Source organism: Pocillopora damicornis, chromosome 8, assembly GCF_964200805.1.
Source record: "Pocillopora damicornis chromosome 8, jaPocDami1.2, whole genome shotgun sequence".
NCBI lineage: Eukaryota > Metazoa > Cnidaria > Anthozoa > Scleractinia > Pocilloporidae > Pocillopora > Pocillopora damicornis.
In genome coordinates, this window is record NC_142677.1 from 8,233,877 (window position 1) to 8,252,397 (window position 18,521).

The window sequence follows — 18,521 nt, forward strand, 5'->3', positions numbered from 1 at the left end:
TTGAACATATATCAGTTTAAGTATTATAAACTAACACAACATCATAAGATACGTATTTTTCTGTTCCCTAAGTTGAAAATAAGATGAAAACTATTTCCGATTGATATCATAATCAGGAAACACAAAGTTTTTACACGACAATCAGTAAATAGAAGCAGTCATTCTTGTTTCTAACTTATTAAAAGGAAAGACATTAGATGACGAATTATAGTTATTTATAACTACCTGGTTTAACACAAACTTTCACAACTGCAACACACTTAAAACGTTGACTCGCTAATACATTTACGGGCATAAAGATTACCTTTTTACTTTGTTTTGTTTCAGTTATGAAGTGACTCGCCGCTAGACCAGATGACTCACAATTGAACTCATGTATATTAGTGGGATTAGGATTTCACATCTTTCACGCTATTGGCAATACCTGTCCTCTTTTAAATTTAAGAGGTACTTTTATTCATCCCAACACTAAAAGGCTACCAACAGACCACTTGGGATATGAAAAGCAATCTATTTTGTTTAATTACTCTCTCTGTTTTTAGTACCGCGTTCTCTGCATCCGACTCTCATCATCATTTCACATAAGAGAATCGTGTAAATTACCACTGGAAGGAAACCAACTTTGGCCATTCATCTGACTACGACCTTGTGTTTCGGTAGTAATTTTGTGAGAAACTGCGTGCAATAAAATATTAAAATTATGGATGGTAAGTCAGGCATGTATTAGAGAAAACTTCTCAACCTGAACACCGCTGACTTATTACCGGTTATCCGTTTATTTGGTATTCTCGTCACAAAAACCAGTTAAGACGTTGGCTAAACATGATATCAAAATGATCAAGGAAAGTTGATTAAAGTTGCTCCTTTTTTTCTGCTCTCTCTTAATGGTGATAGCTGGGGAAAATTGTCGACAACAAGTAAAAAACAGAGTTACTACAAATATGATGCCTGTGATCCACATGATTTTTACTTGTTCACAAGCCTACGGAGCTTCTCCCTCTTGTTTCTATTATAGTGTTTCTTCCATGGTTTATAAGGCATGCCCGCATTACCCTCTAGTGCTGGGATTGCCGCCGCCCCATATTGGCTTGACTCTGTGGCGTGAAAACCTCGCGTAAACCAGCGAACTTGTCCCTGCTAAAAATAAAACAAACAGACAAAGATTTTTGTCGCTGTAATTGTTATTTTCTCTTCTAGCTGTAAATTGTAAAGTGCCTTAGGCTCTCTCCTCTTTTAATAAATCATAATCTCTAATGAATTATATAATAAGCTCAGTTATGCACGCATTCTGATTAGTTCTCACTTATGATCTATTGGAGGACAGACGTATAGATGACGTCATCATTAAAACTTTTTTCCCATATATTTTAATTCTTTATTATATAAAACAAATAGATTCCATGTTGCCGTGCGTCTGTTCAGTAATAGATCACAGAGGACGTCAAAATGTGGTAAGAACATCAGTAACACACTCGGCTGCACCTCGTGTGCCACTTTTTTGTTCCTCCACATTTTGACGTCATCTGTGATCTATTACTGAACAGACGCACGGCAACTTGGAATCTATTTGTTAAATGACAAAGAGTCTCTGGAGAGGGAGGAGAAGTTGAGTGATCTATGCTGGATAAATTACCTGTTTAAAGAAGTTCTTGTCCACATCGCTTGTCTAAATATGAGACAGTAATTGGTAAATCAGAGGTCATGCTCTAGGATCAACGTAAGTAATTCACAACAGACAAGGAAACATTACTGAACAAACTGCAAGATATTTGGACAATCACTTCACATTTCGCAAGCATTTTTTTCAAAATTGCCTCCTTCACTATCCACTGGTATTCTGCAAAGCCTAGGGGCAGTTCCTCTTTCTTGGCCTAGGTCCGTCGCGTGACAGACACAATTCTTTTTTCGCCGAATTTCATTGCCTCGCGTGATAGACGGCGCTTTTTTCCTTCTTTTTTTTTTTAGAAGTTATTATTATAATTTTCTTCCACTCATGGAAAGTTTTGAAGCAAATTGGACGACCAACTTTCATTTCTCAAGGCAAACATCAAAACTGCAACTTAAGCTATTTTTGTCATTTTTCAAAATTTTAGTCTGGATAACCTTCACTGCAAACAAGCGTACCGACAAGTGTACCTGCTTCTGGACTCTCTTTTTGGCTTGCTTATCTTTTCTTTCAATGTCAGCGACGCTTTGTAGTTTGTATCCAATCTGCTGAAATTCACTTTCGTTCTGTCCAGGAGGTGCAATGCAATAGAGAAGTTTGCCCTGCGTAAGATAAAAACACCTCAGTACAAAATTTCCTTCAAGAGGATACACAAGATTTGTGTTGTGTAAGAAGAGGGCAAGACAACTTACCGATGTACATCATCAGCTGAATCACATACCTTAACATAATCCTTGAGAATGTATCGAGCTGACCTGGATTCATCCGGGATACCATGTGATGTCATAAAACCTCTGGTATCTGAGAAAAAATTTTCCGCAATCATTAAGTCAATGCTCCCTTATATTTTACTGCCAGTTTTAAAGCTCTAATTTCCTATTATCAACTTTCCCACTAAGGCTTATCCCGCAAGAAATTACCTAGTTTAAAATTCCATACTGTGATTGCTTAAAAACAACAACAACAGTCATTATTTACCCCTGAAAAGTAGATTTTGTTCGACTACTTGGATGTCCAAAGCCGGCCAGTTACGGCGGTGGACATTGCGAAGAAACAGGAGCAAGGGCAAAATAAGCTAGAGGCCAACGCTATGACACTGGCTGTTCTCGAATAATAAAGAACGAGAAACTACTTGATTACAGGATTGAAAGTAGATGTAACAGATTCGACTTTTTCCATGGGCTTGTTAAAATTTGCAAAATTTACAAATAAAACTGTTTTCCGTGGCTCTGCTACGGATTTTACCTTTTTTTCATCATATTTCTTTCTTTCTTCCTTTGTTATGTAAATTAATATGTGAAAAGGTATTGTAGATACAATGACTTGTGAAAATTTGACAAATTTAACCAAATCTAGCGAACATTTTATGAATCACGAAAATGAGCTCAACTTACAGCCATAAGAGGAGAGTAGCTCTTCGGCATGAGGAGCTCTGTTGGGATCCTCTCCCTCCTGGGGTGGGACAATGTTTATACCATACACTACTTCAAGAACACCGCGAGGGATTCTCTTACAAAGGTGGTTTCAGTTAAAGGAAACAGTATAATCTAATAGTCTACTTCCAAACGTTTCCGGATTGCAAATAAAAAAATTATGAAACAACAGATTAAGTAAAAATCTACGCAAAGCTACAAGCCAGTTCGATTAGTGAAATAGGCCTGCTAAAGAGGCAAGCTCAGCTTTCTTTGTCTCAATGGTATATCGGAATTCAGGATGCAAGTACGAACTGTAGAGTAGCATTCCGTTTGATTGAGTCATCTCCAATAACAGTTAAGGCAGATATAAAGACTACCTAGGAACTTGAACATCACAAAAACTTAACTTTAATCAGCTAGCATTAGCACTGCTATTCATTCCTACAATTCTAAAAAGTATGCAAATTATCTACAAGGGAAGCAAAACAACAAAGGAATTCCAAAGAATCAGACATATGTAAGAGTAATATGGTATTTTACGAAGTGGCCCAACAATAAAAAAGATTGTGGCAGTGTAGGAAAGCGCACAAAGTAACTTTGATGTAAGATTACTGAGTCGACAATGGCCGACATGTAAAGGATATCAGAGACACAGCTGGGACGTGGTCTCTCATTTGGTCAATCGGTAATATCCCATTAAGGATCATGTCGGCTTTAGTGGACACAAACGATGGGAAGACCAAGCCTGGACAGTCACACAGCAGCACCTCATCATTGACATACAGTGTCTGAAATAAAACAGTCGTAAAATATTTACAAGCAAAAAGGACGCGCTTCGCGATTTACATACTGACTGAGTACTCAGGCTTTGTGTGTTAACCACAACTACTTCAATTTGGTAAAATGTTCAATACCTGAAAGTGCTTTGTTCGTCCAGGAGTAGCTGATACTGGGACTTTCTTGTCATTTAGAAGTGTGTTGATCGTTGAACTTTTCCCCACATTGGGATAACCAACCTGTTCAAGGTGTGATGAAAAATGGACATGAACGAGTGAAGTTTTTATGTACAAGATAAAAATCACTCCTAGAGTGTGATAATTCATTGTATTCTGCTTCAAACCGAAATACCTACCTATGGTAGTAAACATCTACCACAGTTATCGACACTGAGGTATATAATGAAGAAAAAGCCAAAACAATGCTGCTTTAAACTAGCCAAATGACCTGTGTTCATTACGAAAATCATTAGGAATCAAAGCTGCTTAGCGATGAATTACAGGAACATTTAAAATCGACCCAACATGGAAGTTTTTGTTGCTTGAGCCTCCTGTCGCATTCTCTGGACACTGTGTAAACTAAACAACTTTTTTTCAATTCTTGGAGTTTTTTACTTAAAAAAGTCGCCTAGTTGATCAAAATTATTTCCTCTCTAGTAAATGTTACGAAACGGGAAACCAATTCATTTGTTCTTTTGTCTAGGCAAGTCAATGGGCACGAGTTATTCACCTGAGTGGTATACCCAATGGACACATCTTGAGTTTACTTACCAAACCAACAGTAGTGAGAATACTGTGTGAATCACCAACTGTGTTTTGTATCTTTTTTGTATGTAGCATTTGAAACAAAGCTAACAATTCGTCTTTCGTTAGTAGCTTTGCTGAGAACTCATCATCAAAGCTTTCAAAGTCTGTAGTAGACTGTTCAACAACCTCAGATGTATTTTCCAAGCAGGGATCAAGACTGTCATCAGTTGTTTCTCTTTCTTTGAGTTCTTTCTTTGAGGATATTTCATTCACTGAGCCATGACCAGATAAACTACCAGCCTTTGTAGTGACAGAAAGTTGTTTCACTTTTTCTGAATCCAAGGACTGTTCACTTTCATAGGAATACAAAGAACTGTTACCTTTGTCTTCAACATTTGACTTAAAATGTTTCAAGTCTGTGTCAATCGTGCTCTGTGGAGTTGACATTAAATCTTCACATTTATCTTCAGATATCTTATCATGTGAAGTTAACGAAACTTGGTCTGCATCAGATACAGCACGAGGATCCTGAATAGTTGCTTGTTGATCGTCATTTTCAAAAGTCATTTGTGAGAGTTTTGACCACAATGTAACACTTTGTTCTTCATATTCTTCCCCTTCATCGTCTTCATCCCCTTCTATTTTCTCTTCATCTTGTTCAGAGTTCTCTTCCTCTTCAGAAGCAGCATTTAGCTGAAAAGAAAAAAATATTTGAATTGACCGCTTTTTGACGAAACATCTACTGCATGCCATTATCAAGAGAACATATTTATATGAAAGTCATTTTCTGGCAAGAAGGAGAGTAAATAGCACGATTGTTTATCAAAGGGTATTTCCCCTTGCTCTAATGCAATTGTGACATTAAGTCTATAAATTTATCAGAATGCTTTCAACTTTTATCAGAGTCCTTTTTCAGAATAACCTATGTGGCTTGAAGCTTTCAGACACTTTGCTTGAAGAAAAAAAACTACATGAATATAAAAGCGATCTTCACAGTAATGAACACTACTTGAGCAGTAGTGAAGATAAGGCCTGAAAAAAAATTCAGGCCTGTTCGGGATTTGAACCCATGACCCCTGTGATACCAGTGCAGTGCTTTACCAATTGAGCTAACGAGCCAACTGAGAGCTGGTCATCATGTTGGTTCCAAATAAACCCGTGAAGTGGCCAGTTAACAACTGTGAATATATGAAAGTCATATATTTGAACTGCAATTAAAGCCGTGAATATGAAAGCCATCTTCACAGTAATGAACATGGGTTCAAATCCCGTACTGGCCTGAATTTTTTTCAGGCCCTATTTTCACTACGGCTCAATTGCAAGTAGTGTTCATTAGTGAGAAGATCGTTTTCATATTCACGTCTTTATCCGCAGTTCAAATATATGACTTTCGTATATTCACAATCATTGACAAAAAACTACATTTAAAACTTTATGTTTGCAACGTCTAAACTGGACTTACAACTGAGAGCCGCTCAGTCTCTTGTTGTGCAGACCAGAAAGCCACTGGTAACCCAATACTCCTGAAATATCTTGACCATGAATATCTGTGTGTTGTCAACAGACAAGAATCTCTAAGCAATAACAACATACTTGTGGTTGATGCTCACTTATACAGAGGAGGAAGGAATGAATGAGTAACTGTTTGGAACATATTCATATTCATGGTCAAAAAGTTTACCAGATCCATCATTCAACTGTTGTCTACATAAATCAACTATTGGTGAAGTTGCTCATTACGTTTTTCCTTATTGTCATAAGGATAGTAATTATTATTCATGTCAACCAGGTCTGATTGGTTGCAATATGAAATTATTGAATGTCAACTTCAAAAACTTTTTACAATAATGGTTAAGTTTTTACCTCTGCTCTAGAGATAACAAGTCTGCTTTATTTATAAGAAGAAGGTTGCATTTTTTTGGATCCACTTCTATCACATAATTCTCCTAGAAAGAAGTAAAATTGGATTTTAGAGCAAACCAATGCTAACAAATTTCATTTACAAAAAACACCTCCCCATCATGTTCCATGAAGTATGCACAGTTTATGTACCCCAGATGCACTTAGGAAATTGATTAACATTTAAGACACAAGAACTTTAGCACATTCCTTGTGTTAACAAGGAGACAAAGGTTCTGGTTATTCCTCATGGTGCAAGGACAGGGAAATCTCATGTAGACCTGTCACTGCACCACCCTCACCTGGATTGGTCATTCTTCAGTTTATGAGGCACTATGCCTATTCCTTCTTAGTTGAAGTGTAGTAACAGTCACCAATATTACAAAAATTGAATGAAAACGATTTCTTACCAAATCTTCACATCTAAACAAGAGGGGATTCCTTGCATCTACAATCTGGACTACCACATCACTATAGAGATAAAAAATGTTATTGATTAATTAAGGAATCCTCGAATTGTACAAAAAAGGGACAGAGCATGTGGCTGCATGACTTAATTATCCAAAATTAAGTACAATTTGCAATGATAAACAAGCTAAGTGAAAGTAATAGTTCTGACCAAATTTTGATGAAGTTCAGGATTTTTTGTTTGACTTTACTGTGTTAAAATTACATGTACAAGTATTCCTGTTATTCAAATCATCATATGTCTGCCTGTCAGCTGTTAAGTATGGTTCTAAAGAAATCTTCTACCTGCGTTCAATCACTCTCCACAACTGTCTCCAAAATGCAAGATTACGCTCAAATGGTGTAAGAAGTATATATTCTTTCTCTTGCAACCTAGAGAAATTATTTCATTTTTAAGGAATTACTCAGTGTGGATATTTGGGGAAATACCTCTTAAAGGGATGCTCATGTATTAATAATCCAAGTGTGTAGTATAAATTTTATCAAGGCAATGATAGTTAATTCTTATATTATTATAATTATACTAATGATAATAACAATCAACAATCATTACTAACAGTAATTATCAATGGAATTCATAATTAAAGTCATTTAATATTGGTAATAATAGCTATGATGAGATCAAAACACCTTAAGATTTTTCTCAACTACTCACAGTCAACTTTTACCTTTAGTTAGTTTATGACGGAACTTTTAATAAAACATATTTGATACTGTTCTTGTATATGTTACAAAAACATAACCAGTTTCCACATGTTGTTTAAGAGAGCATGTCATGCATGTTAAAGGACAGCTTCATTTAACTTGTGCTAGAGATCCTTTTGTTCACTGCTGATGAAAAAACTGGAATGATAAAAATCTTTATGACACCCATCCATTTCAACCAATGCATGTTTATGAAAATCACTGTGCTGAACCTCACTAAGATGTTCCACTTTATGGAAGGAAAGATTCTTACTGGGCAAGGTGTCTTCTCCATTCAAGAAAACTGTCCTTTTCTATTTGGTCTAGATCCTCAGCTGTCATGTGCTCATTCCAGTTTGGCCTTTAAGGTAAAAATCATAATCATGTTATCAATTTCTGACAATCATGAGCCATGGTCCTTAATGGAAATGCACTCTATCAACATAGTGGTTCAAATTTTCTTTCTGAAGTCCACTCTTATTCTAAGTACTAATTGCATTTTTTTTAACCCTCATTTTTACTGGCTTTCCATTGCATAAAAAAAGCATCTTCCTTAGTTCTCTTTGTCTGCTGTTTGTCCTGCTTTTTTACTTTTTTTTCTGCTTTTTTGTGTTTTGTGTGGGTATGCATGCATGAGAGGTATCTGACCCCAAAATACATTAATAAATCACACTAAGTGTGGCTGGTGTATCTTTCTAGCCCTTTCTGGTAATGAAGGGCAGCCTGCACTCTTTGAAATACATGTAGTTTATAACTGCTGTTACTTGACTTGTAACTATCAGGAACAAAAAATGAAGTTGTTGATATTGCTCAAAAGTTCAAAAACCAGTTTAATATGTATTTTCATTTGTCTTTGATCTTTTACCATGATAAAAGAGAAAGAGCACAAGAATAAAACTGCTTTGAAAATTTTGAAGCCAAGGAAAAATTTAGACCACAAAATCAGTATGAATAAACCTGCGAGGAATCCTGAGGAAATGCTGGTTGTCCCTCTGTGCTTGTTTAATGGCAGCAACAGTTTCAATACTCAGGAGACCCTCATTACTCCCTGGTGTCACAATTGTTGTGTTCAACTTTTCTGTAATAAGAAAAATGTTTCAAAAGACAAATGTTCTACAAATGATTGACCATGTTATTGATATATGATTTTCATGTAGCAGTTTGACTACCATAGCCTCCATCTTGAACTTTGCTTAGCAAACCTGGCTACTTATATTTCTCCCTTTACCATCTCTTCACAAATTTTTTTAAAGCAATGAGGTGCTGTACTGAATACAAAAAAGTATTCTTGACTTAAACTGTGATTTTTACCATAATTACTCTGACTAAGATCAGCAGTTGTTCATGAACCAACTCTGAGATGTTATACATGCAAGGCCAGGTTATTGAGATTTTTTTCGCCAAATGGTGGCATTCAGAATCAAATTTGTAATACATCTCAAGGCAATTTATACAAAGTTGCATGAAGGTTACTACTTGAAATCTCAAGGGGCCAATATTTAGGTCATCACTCAACCATGAAAAGTTTATGGAATTTTGATAGCTGGAAGCTCTTATAACCATGAACACCAATAACATTTCTGGATTATCTTGGTTGCATGAACAAAAATTTAACCACACTTGAGATAAATGTAACCATAATAAGTGATGGTCACAACATCACAAACATTTCCAAAATTTTATCAACCCTGAGACTTTTCTAAATTTCACAGTAATAACTAGATGAATAAAAGAATAAATCCCCTATAAAAGTCAGTTTCCTGGTATCATTTAAAGGGAAAGTAAGGTCTAGAAAAGTTTAGCCATATCAAAATTTCCTTACTTGCATTATCCTAAATGGCTATTCATTTGAGCTAAAAACAAGCATTTTCAAGTTAAAAACCTTCATCTTTGTTATAACATAACTATGACATAGCAATAGTCAAGCATGCTGACTTAAATTCCTGCTAAGATGGATGTGAAAAAGGAAAACAGCAATGAGGAGAGTCCTACTGATTAAATTCTCAACTTGGATTTTAACCCAGAGGGTGTAATACATCCATTTATGTTTCAAATACAACAAAGCTTGTGTTCAGAGGAAGAAGAACCTCTGTTGACAAAGAAGGCCAGGAAATTGAGTTTCAAGGAGTAACATCCACCTGCTTTTGTGACCACTGAAAGCCTACAGAAAACTAGAATATATACGTCGCCAAGAATTAAATGTACTAGGTCATCTACTCAATTTGAAAGGCAGAGATAGTTTTTCCTCAAAAAAATCCTAGCTCTGGAGTATTATTTTGATAAAGAAGACTGCAGTGCCTACGACAGATTCATTTCACATATCTACCTGAATGAAAAATTATTTTTGCCATTTCAGGAACCCAGCTTCAGCATATTACTGAGCACCAGGCAGTTGTGCCTTAGAACAGCCCTGGTTGGCATGAAACAAGTTAGAAAGGATAGACTTGAAGATCATCCTTTGCAGAAACACCGACAAAATTCAGTTTTCAAACTTAATGCACATAAAACGCAAAAGTTGTTAAGAATTAAATTTTGTTTCTGCTTTTAGCTTTAAGTTGCAAGTGGTGATGTAATCTTTTGTGCTTAGAATTTGATTCACCACATTATTTTTCATTCTAAATTGTTTGAAATGTTGTGAATTGTGAGGAGATGAAGGGCTTCATTAATTATAATGAGCACTAGAAAGTCCTCTCTGTCAAACAGTGATTACATTAGAAATTACCTCAAGATAATTGAAACTAAAATGATACTTTCAATTTCTTTTAAAAGTATCAGTATTGAATAATTATGTCAAGTAGTTGGTTGGAGGACATTTATTACTGCTATGTACAATAGTATGGTGTCAAATCAATATGGATTGAATAAATAAATATGGGCCCTTACTTAGCAAAGTATAATTTTCATTCAATCACTAAGAATTTACCACATGTGGTCTATCACCATTTTGAGCTTCAATTTATTTCAATTTTTTTATAGAAAAAGTCAACATAGCTTTGAATTTCAAGTGAAGGTCAACAAGGACAACTTTCATGCCCATACATTTTGCTTAGGGGCTTCATTTTGACACTTCTCAGGGTTTTTGCCAGCCAAAGTTTTTTAAATATTTCACTTTCCAGTAGCTTGTCAAAGCTTATGCCTTTTCCTTTTGTATTTTGATGTGTATTTTGATATTCAACCACAAGACAGTTCACCATAGTTTAATTACTAGAATATTCTTGTCACAAAGGTCAAACAGGTCAACAAGGACAAAGGGTCAAACTAAGTTTGACTACTGCTATGTCATAGCCGATGTCATGTCCAAGATGGCATGCTTCTAGCCACAAAAGTTGGAAATAAGACCAATTTCACAGCACTCCCATCACAATTGCAATGTAGAGTGAACAAAATGACAGTTATTTTCTAACTCCTGAGGAAAAGTTCTTCTAAATGAGATAAACTTTTTCTAGACCCAACCTCCCTTAAATAAAAAAAAAGGAACTTTAAAAATATCTCCAAAATAATAAGTAAAAACTTAATTACTTGTTAATGTTAAGTACAGTAAATATACATGAAGCAGACATCGTGAACTCCATTAACATAACAATAACTTCACCTGCCATGAACTCTGTACCAGCGAGTTCAGCTGTTGCCAAGAAATCATCCAAGGCACTTTGTTCTGTGATGGACTGTAGACTAGGTCCTGCTTCATTGTCAACTTCACTGTTATGTAGCTAATGAGAAGAAGATTTAGACTTTCTAAAAATTTCTCCTCTTAAAAAAAAAATGAAAATAGTCTTTAGAATCACTTGGCATCTATATTCATGTTCAGCTCAGCAGTGTGAATGTGTTAAGCAACGTCCTCGTATCGTTAGTAAAGAACAAGTTCATGTACTTCCAATCAAGGTTTAAAGCAGAGAAGACTGTTCAACCAAGTTGAAAAGTAGAATTTGAGAATATGTGATACAGAGCACAACGGGAAAATATAACTTATGTGTCCTTATACCCACAAAGGCAGGAAAAGAAATTCACCAACTTCTCAAAGTTAGAATACGTCTCAGATGACCAACTGAAACTTCGCGTCGGTGGGAGAGTATAGCAGGTAATTTAGTGTTAACTACTGAGTTGAAAACGTTAATTGGCCACCGTTTTTACCCTTTACGGTGGCCAATTTACGTTTTCAACTCAGTTGTTAACACTAAATTACCTGAAAGATCACTTACCCAACTATTTGCGTGCTTGATATTCCCCCTACTCTTAGCACTTTGTTTTATGATACTCTTCCCCAAAGAGTTTTGGTTTTTCTTGCCCATTTGAATTAAAATAATAATTACAAAATCATTTTCAGCCAACAACGAGGTATCATCGTTCTGCGACAGTCACATGCTGCCGCTGAATTCCAAATATTGATTCGTGTAAGCCTCCTGGAGGTTTCACATGTCCCAAACACACAGTATAATGTTCGTTCCCAGTACTCTTCCCACGACACACGTGCAGGCATTACAATCACGAAGCAAGAATTTAGTGGAGCCTTTAAAGTTTCTGGGACTGTGCTGTTATGGGAAGAAGAAAACTTTCGAGTAAGGGATCTACTCAAGAAAACCCACCGAAAAAGGGTCCTGGGAGGAAGGCAAAGAAGCAACCAGCGCCAAAGTTACCGAAACAGTTAGGTAAGCAAAGTAGCCATTCAATGTGATCCAGTAAGGAACAAAACAAAACCAAGCTAAATCTTCATCATCACGAAGTAGAAGTAGGGACTGATTTTGAAAGTTTAAAAGGACTTATGAGATGTGACATGGCCATTAGGTGTGGTTGTTTAAAATCTTGTGAACGATTGTAACGGAGCCCTTTAGGGACAATTTATGTTACTTCACGATTCATTTAGTCATTCAGAAACGAATTCATCCAAAGCATCTCTTTCATAGCAATAAAACATACGAGGCCTAGGGCTTAAATCATGAAACAGCGTAGATTTGTATTGTGATTCAAAGTTTCATATTAGACTTAACAAGTGGATTCTTTTTTGCTAGATGCATCTGTTCAGTGGTAGGTTACAAAATACCTCAAAATGTGGTATCAACAAATAAATGGCACACAAGGGGCAGTAGAGTAGGTCACTGCTGTTCTCATTGCATTTTGATATCTTCTGTAGTCTACTACTGAACAGACCCATAGCATTATGGAATCTATCTGTTTTATTAATGATAATTAAAGAGCAAAATGTTGTTAATAAGGATGTCATCTACTTGTCTGTTCACTAATGCTAATGGATCATAGATAAGAACCATGCAAAGCATAGTTATAACTCAGTATACTTTTTTCTTATGTATTTATAGAAAAGACCTAACTAATAGCACTGGAGGGGTAGGTGCAATAAACATAGAAACAGAGTAGAGATAGGGGAGCAATCTCCTCAACAAATAGTTAAATGGGTTAAGTTTCTATACAAACTATGTTGCTGTGCTAGTGGGGGTATTACAAGATGATCTAGCTTAATCAATTGAATCGACTACCCTGAAGAGATTCTAAAGCTGACATTTTTAGCAATAGCTCTTTATCAGAGTGAATATCCCCATTAGAAAGGAGATCACCTTGGCAACCAAGTCATAGCCTACCTTCAGACACTTGTCAACAAAACAACATCATATTGATGCATATAATTACCCACACACAACCCACAATTCCTCCAATCACTGTGAAGAAAGGCTAACATTGGAAATCTTGGCTTTTAGAGTCTTTTATGGTGGCCAATTTACATCATGAACTCGTTGATAATACTAAATTACCCACTTACTCATCTGTTGAATGATGTACCGGTAATGTGCTTTAATTTATTGTGTATTCTCTAAGGACTTTGAACCCTACATCTAGCATCCTATTTCTTGTTACAATATCACTCCTGAATCACATATTTTGGTAAAGAGAATAGAGGAAATAGTCGGTAAGAGCCTAAGAAACTACATCCTACCTCACTTGCAATGAAGTGTGGAAGAACAATGTTATCAATTACTGATTAGCATGCTTTCTTTATTCAGATGGGAGCAATGTTCAGAATTCGAGGAAAAGGTGAGTTTTAGTACTATTTAAGAATGCTATTTGTTTGTGAAATGTATTAAAGTCAGTCATATATTAGCCAAAAATTTTACTTTTTACACATATCAGTCACCTGAAATGCCTGTAGAAATCAATTTTGTGTCAAAATAATCATTCTTTTTTGCTTCATGTGATGGTATTCAATTGAGAGAAGAGTATAAGTATAAAATAATTTCAAATTGTCATTTTGCACTGAAACAGACTACATGTTGAATATTTGACAGCTGAAAATCTGCCTCATCATTTAGGGTATACTGCATCATGAACTTGCAGGTGTACATAGGAAATATTTTAATTTGTCAATCTTGAGTAGGGTTAGAGGTGTTAGGCAGGATCTAATACAAAAAAGAGCTGTGAATAAAGTAAAAAAAGGCTCCATGAAACTTTTACCTTGTGGCATGTAAAACTTAGGTGGTCAATTATTATTGTGCTCCAGTGGCCCTTTCCATTCTAACTTCAATAAAGGTCATACTTTTATTTATTTTTAGAAAGTTGAAACATCAGAGTGGAAGTGTGTCAGGGAAAAGCAAGGTAATAGTTGAAATAGTTCCAAGAGATCACTTCTGAGAATAACTATGCTTACCAGTAACTGGTAGTCTTTATTCATGAATATTGTTATCATCAGGAAACATTACAGTCCAGTACCAATCCTATTTTAATTTGTACATGTATTTCCCTTTGTTCCTTGTACTTTGCAGAAAAAAAAAAGGAATAAAGTCAAAGTAGTTTGAATTCATTTTATGCCAAGATCATTAAAATTCTCAATTTGATGTATTCTACAATATCATTTAAAATAAAGCGGGTAATTCTTTGTATGTCTGATTAAAGTAATAAGCACTGAACAACTGGCCCAGGGGGAAACAGTGAGAATTGTTTCCTTGGGCCATCAATGTTGCCTGCTGGTATGCGTTGAGGAACGTGTTAGGTCTGGGGAAACAAAACCCACTGTTAGCCACGGGGTCAGTCATTAAGTGTTCTGTTATAACTCCTTACTTAAAAGAGGAGCGAGGTGAGGCATTTCGTGTTTTAACACTTGGCCTTGCAGAATTTCCTGAGAATTGGAGTTAAGGTCTGTTTTGTTTAGATCAGGAAAGCTTTTGTCCAAATTTTGCTTTTTGCAGGAGTCTTTCAAAATTTACATGGCATTGTGGGTGTAGATTAGGAGCTTTTAACCCAGAGAAGCTGTTTAATTACTTAAGTTCTTGTTTGAAAAATTTTTGTGACCATGACTTCAAAAAATTTTCTCTGTGTGGGCTGTAACACAAATTGGTGGGAGTATCAAGGTGCCCAACCTCAGATCAGTTGTGAGTCAGTTGTTGTTTCCTGGGGAGTTAAATAAATGTGTTTTGACCATGGCTGGTAATTAACATAAGAGGGATGAGTGAAAAGTTGTGGTTGTCAGGGGAATGGCTGTGGAAAGAGAATATGTTTATCAGTGATAAAATAAGAAAAATTATCATCTTTTATCAGCTACAAAAAATAGCTACCAGATTCATGTCTTGCAAAAAAATAGAAAACCTGAAAATTATTTTGATACAAAGATTTAATGGCAATCTGCATGACAGGCTAAAAAATGTGCAAGAGAGTGGCTTAATTGTTCATTTAAAGCTCCTAGTCCATAGCTATTGCTCCATGTTTGAGAACATAAGGCTGAGGTAGAGGTTTTAAATCTACACACCTAATCCAAATCAGAGGATTTTTGTCTTTGTGTCTTCTTTCTGCTGTCAAAAAGCTTGGCATGTCATGTGCAGACCACTTTGAAGCCTGCTACATAAAGTGGGTATACAAGTTGTAAGATATGGCTGGAACTGATTGCTTGGTTTTTTATAACTTTAATTTTTAAATTATTTCCAGTCTGAGGTGAAGAGCTCTAAGAAGGCAAGGTAGTGTACATTTATCTTATTTTTCAATCTTATTGAAAATTTCCTAGTCACGGTTTATCTGCATGTAATTCAGAGGTATTATTGTGTTATTTTCATCCCCTTGGGATCACCACAGATGGTGCAAGATACCAGAGCTTTAAAGGAAACTTAAACTTCACATATACACATATTTTAGGGTAAATTTCAAACTGTTTTTTTTTTAATAAGGCAGAGAATATACAGTATCTTAGAGCATGAAATGTATCATAGCAAAACAAACCATAGAGAATGTAACATGTCATGTCAATTTAACACTTACTAGTAAAAGACACATCTGAAAACTGCTTTGGAGCTCATCAACATAGTCCCTCACTTGTACATTTACATCAACAATGGATACTTAGGTTTGCTCAAGATAATTTTTTCACAACACAAATTATTTGGTGGATTGTAACTTCCAAACTCTTTTGTTGTCCCTTGAACCTCCTTAAAACAGACCTGTATGGTATTATTGTTCAAAACAGAGTCATGTTTTGTTATTGTGATTAAATACATGGATAATGAAGTATTAATATTTGTCTCAAAGGTTTGTCTGTATTTTGATCCATAAGTGGTGAATATTAATTGGTGCATGATCATTTGTATTTTTGATAGAATGAAACGATCTTTACCTGATGCTGAAGAGACACAGGAAGCTGAAGAATCAAGTGGTTTGTTTGTAACTAATGCTTTTTAATAAAATTGTATAGAGAAGAAGGTAAAACCTGGAAAGCATGCAGGCTTAGAAGATCTGATCACAAGCAGTACTCCAAGTTGCAAGCAATTTAGTCACTATTATATTCACCCAGTTTCTAAGCTATGGCTGTTCTTATCATTTTCAGGTGAAGAATTTGTTAAGTTAAATATCAAGTCAAAGTAAGACACTAAGCTGTTAATCATGATTGTAGTGTCATCAAAATACAATTGCTGTTTTTTTTTTGTTTTCAATCAATTAGTTAAAATGATAATAGCTAGTGAACATTGTCCATGTTATTGAATGAATATTGTTTGTGTCAGGAATTATAACTTACTTTAAGTTATAATTGTTCAGTCCTTTTAGTGATAGCAATGCCAACTGGCTAAAACTTGCTAAGAAGGATGGGGAAGGTAGTGATGACCAGGATGATTTCATGGTAAGCACATGCTATAGGCACTTAAATTGATGATGTTTTGATCATTTGTAATTGGGCTATTGTAGTATACGTTGTTATGCTATTGATTGTACAAAGTCAGTATTTAACTACTATGGTGTGTTCTGCATCAACAAAATCTGAAGGTCCTGGATCTAGTTACCAGTACCACGATCAGTGAACAGTTCTCATGCTCCACTTCACCATTGGCTCTTGGCCACAATAGTGTATATTGTGGTGGTATATGATAGCCATTTTCACTAGATACGTCTTCTTCACCTCTGACACAAATTTGGACCCAATATAAGTTGCTAAACCAACCAACACACCATACCTTGCAAAATGGCTGTCAAGACATTTGATAATTGTAACATTTGTAGAAGGGAGCACATCTACTTCCATCCGTCTTGATAGATAATCTACTTCAAATAGTAAGTGTTGTCCTGTGGGTTAGGGCCCCAACAGATCTGCTGTGATCTCCTGCCAGGCTCTCTCATGTGGGCTTAGTAGGAAGCTTACTTTGACACCAACTGAAACCAAAATATTCCCTATATTCCTACATTTCCTCTCTTCATCTTTGTTTTTGCTGGGCCACCAAACCTTTTCTTCTCAACTGTCGGTTGGTTTTCATGATTCCCTGGTGACCTACATGGGCCAATTCTAGAACACTCTTCCACAGCTTTCTGGTAACCTTTCAATAGAACCTGGCCAATATAAGTTAAGTCACCACCTACTAGGGAAAAGGCTTTTGAAGCCTCACTCCAGTCACTAGTCTCCAAAGACTTGTGTGCAAGTGCTTTGCCGTCAAACAAAACTTCTTCAATTTCCTCAATCTTCTAGGCCAGAGGCTTTGCCTACAGTGGAACTGAAACACACAATCATGTTTTTAATCTGCAACATGTCCATTTGAAGCATTTCAACGTTACTCATGAGACATCTTCAATATTATCTCTGGAAGTGATGTAATGAACTATGTAATTGTAGGGTTGTAATCTCAACACCCAATGTTTAATGGGAATGGATGGCTTTGATCTGTGGCCATAGATGGTCTTTAATGCTTTATGGTCAGTCACCAAGTCAAACTCTGGGAGGCCATACAAATGCAAATAAAATTACTGGCAGGCCCACCCAAGGGCTAGTGCTTCTTTCTCTTTTTGAGTCATTGTGTGTTGTATCTTGTACTAGGAAAGTATCAAGTGTAACTGGGCTGGTGTCCACAGTGACCTGCATGTGAGCTTTCTAGTTACAGTAGGCTAACATGGATGCTCCTGTCAGATCCCTTCTTAGCATGTTGAAAGCCTCCTTTTGTGCTTTCCCCCAGACACAGACAAACTTGTCTTCTTTCCAGCAAAGAATTTTCAGGGCACTTGCTTCTTTCACTGCTTACACTTTCTCCTCTATGGGGCCAATGCTATGCTCTGAAAGGAGTATTCTCATGAAAACAACTTTGTTCAGTTGGAAGGTACACTCCACCACTCATGGTAAGTTTCTTATCTTTCATCCCAGCCAAAAGCTTTTGCAGTTTTCTATCGTGTTCAGCAACAGTCTTACCATGAACAACTAAATCATCAGCATGTTTACATCTGCATCAACATCTGCAATGACTTGTCTGATGATGTGTTCATATTTCTCAGGAGCTGCATTTACCTCAAAACTCAGCCTCTAATAATGAAACAAACGCTTGTATATGTGAGAAAGGTAGTGATAGATATGCAATATGGATCCAGCTCTATCTGGTGAAAATCATGATGCAAATCTAGCGCGGA

General features: G+C 36.1%; 2 protein-coding genes across 2 annotated transcripts in view; one reads left to right on the forward strand and one right to left on the reverse strand.

Annotated features, from left to right (window-relative positions):
- Positions 1–12,081, reverse strand: LOC113684982 (large subunit GTPase 1 homolog). Its single transcript, XM_089180170.1, has 16 exons — positions 11,855–12,081; positions 11,248–11,365; positions 8,613–8,733; positions 7,930–8,016; positions 7,257–7,343; positions 6,914–6,974; positions 6,468–6,550; positions 6,067–6,151; positions 4,629–5,297; positions 3,996–4,097; positions 3,730–3,869; positions 3,061–3,188; positions 2,388–2,467; positions 2,137–2,268; positions 1,634–1,666; positions 1–1,137 (listed from the first exon to the last, which is right to left on the reverse strand). Exons 1-16 carry the CDS (start codon positions 11,942–11,944, stop codon positions 967–969), a joined length of 2,187 nt encoding a protein of 728 aa, XP_089036296.1. The 5' UTR covers positions 11,945–12,081; the 3' UTR covers positions 1–966.
- Positions 12,082–12,100: 19 nt separating this feature from the next.
- LOC113685817 (28S rRNA (cytosine-C(5))-methyltransferase) overlaps positions 12,101–18,521 on the forward strand; it is a 22,445-nt gene continuing 16,024 nt past the window's right edge. Inside the window, exons 1-7 of the mRNA XM_027203382.2 lie at positions 12,101–12,301; positions 13,667–13,697; positions 14,213–14,255; positions 15,579–15,607; positions 16,241–16,296; positions 16,468–16,501; positions 16,677–16,758. Coding sequence (XP_027059183.2) covers positions 12,190–12,301; positions 13,667–13,697; positions 14,213–14,255; positions 15,579–15,607; positions 16,241–16,296; positions 16,468–16,501; positions 16,677–16,758 — 387 coding nt within the window. The 5' untranslated portion in view covers positions 12,101–12,189. The remainder of the gene's footprint in view (positions 12,302–13,666; positions 13,698–14,212; positions 14,256–15,578; positions 15,608–16,240; positions 16,297–16,467; positions 16,502–16,676; positions 16,759–18,521) is intronic.

Excerpts from the sequence above, each read along its gene's own strand:
- LOC113684982 (XM_089180170.1), bottom strand. The coding sequence starts at position 11,944 with ATGGGCAAGAAAAACCAAAACTCTTTGGGGAAGAGTATCATAAAACAA. Across the intron at positions 5,298-6,066 it reads AGACTGAGCGGCTCTCAGTT|CTAAATGCTGCTTCTGAAGA; the intron begins GTAAGTCCAGTT and ends TTTTCTTTTCAG. Across the intron at positions 1,667-2,136 it reads AAAAGAGAGTCCAGAAGCAG|ACAAGCGATGTGGACAAGAA; the intron begins GTACACTTGTCG and ends TCTCATATTTAG.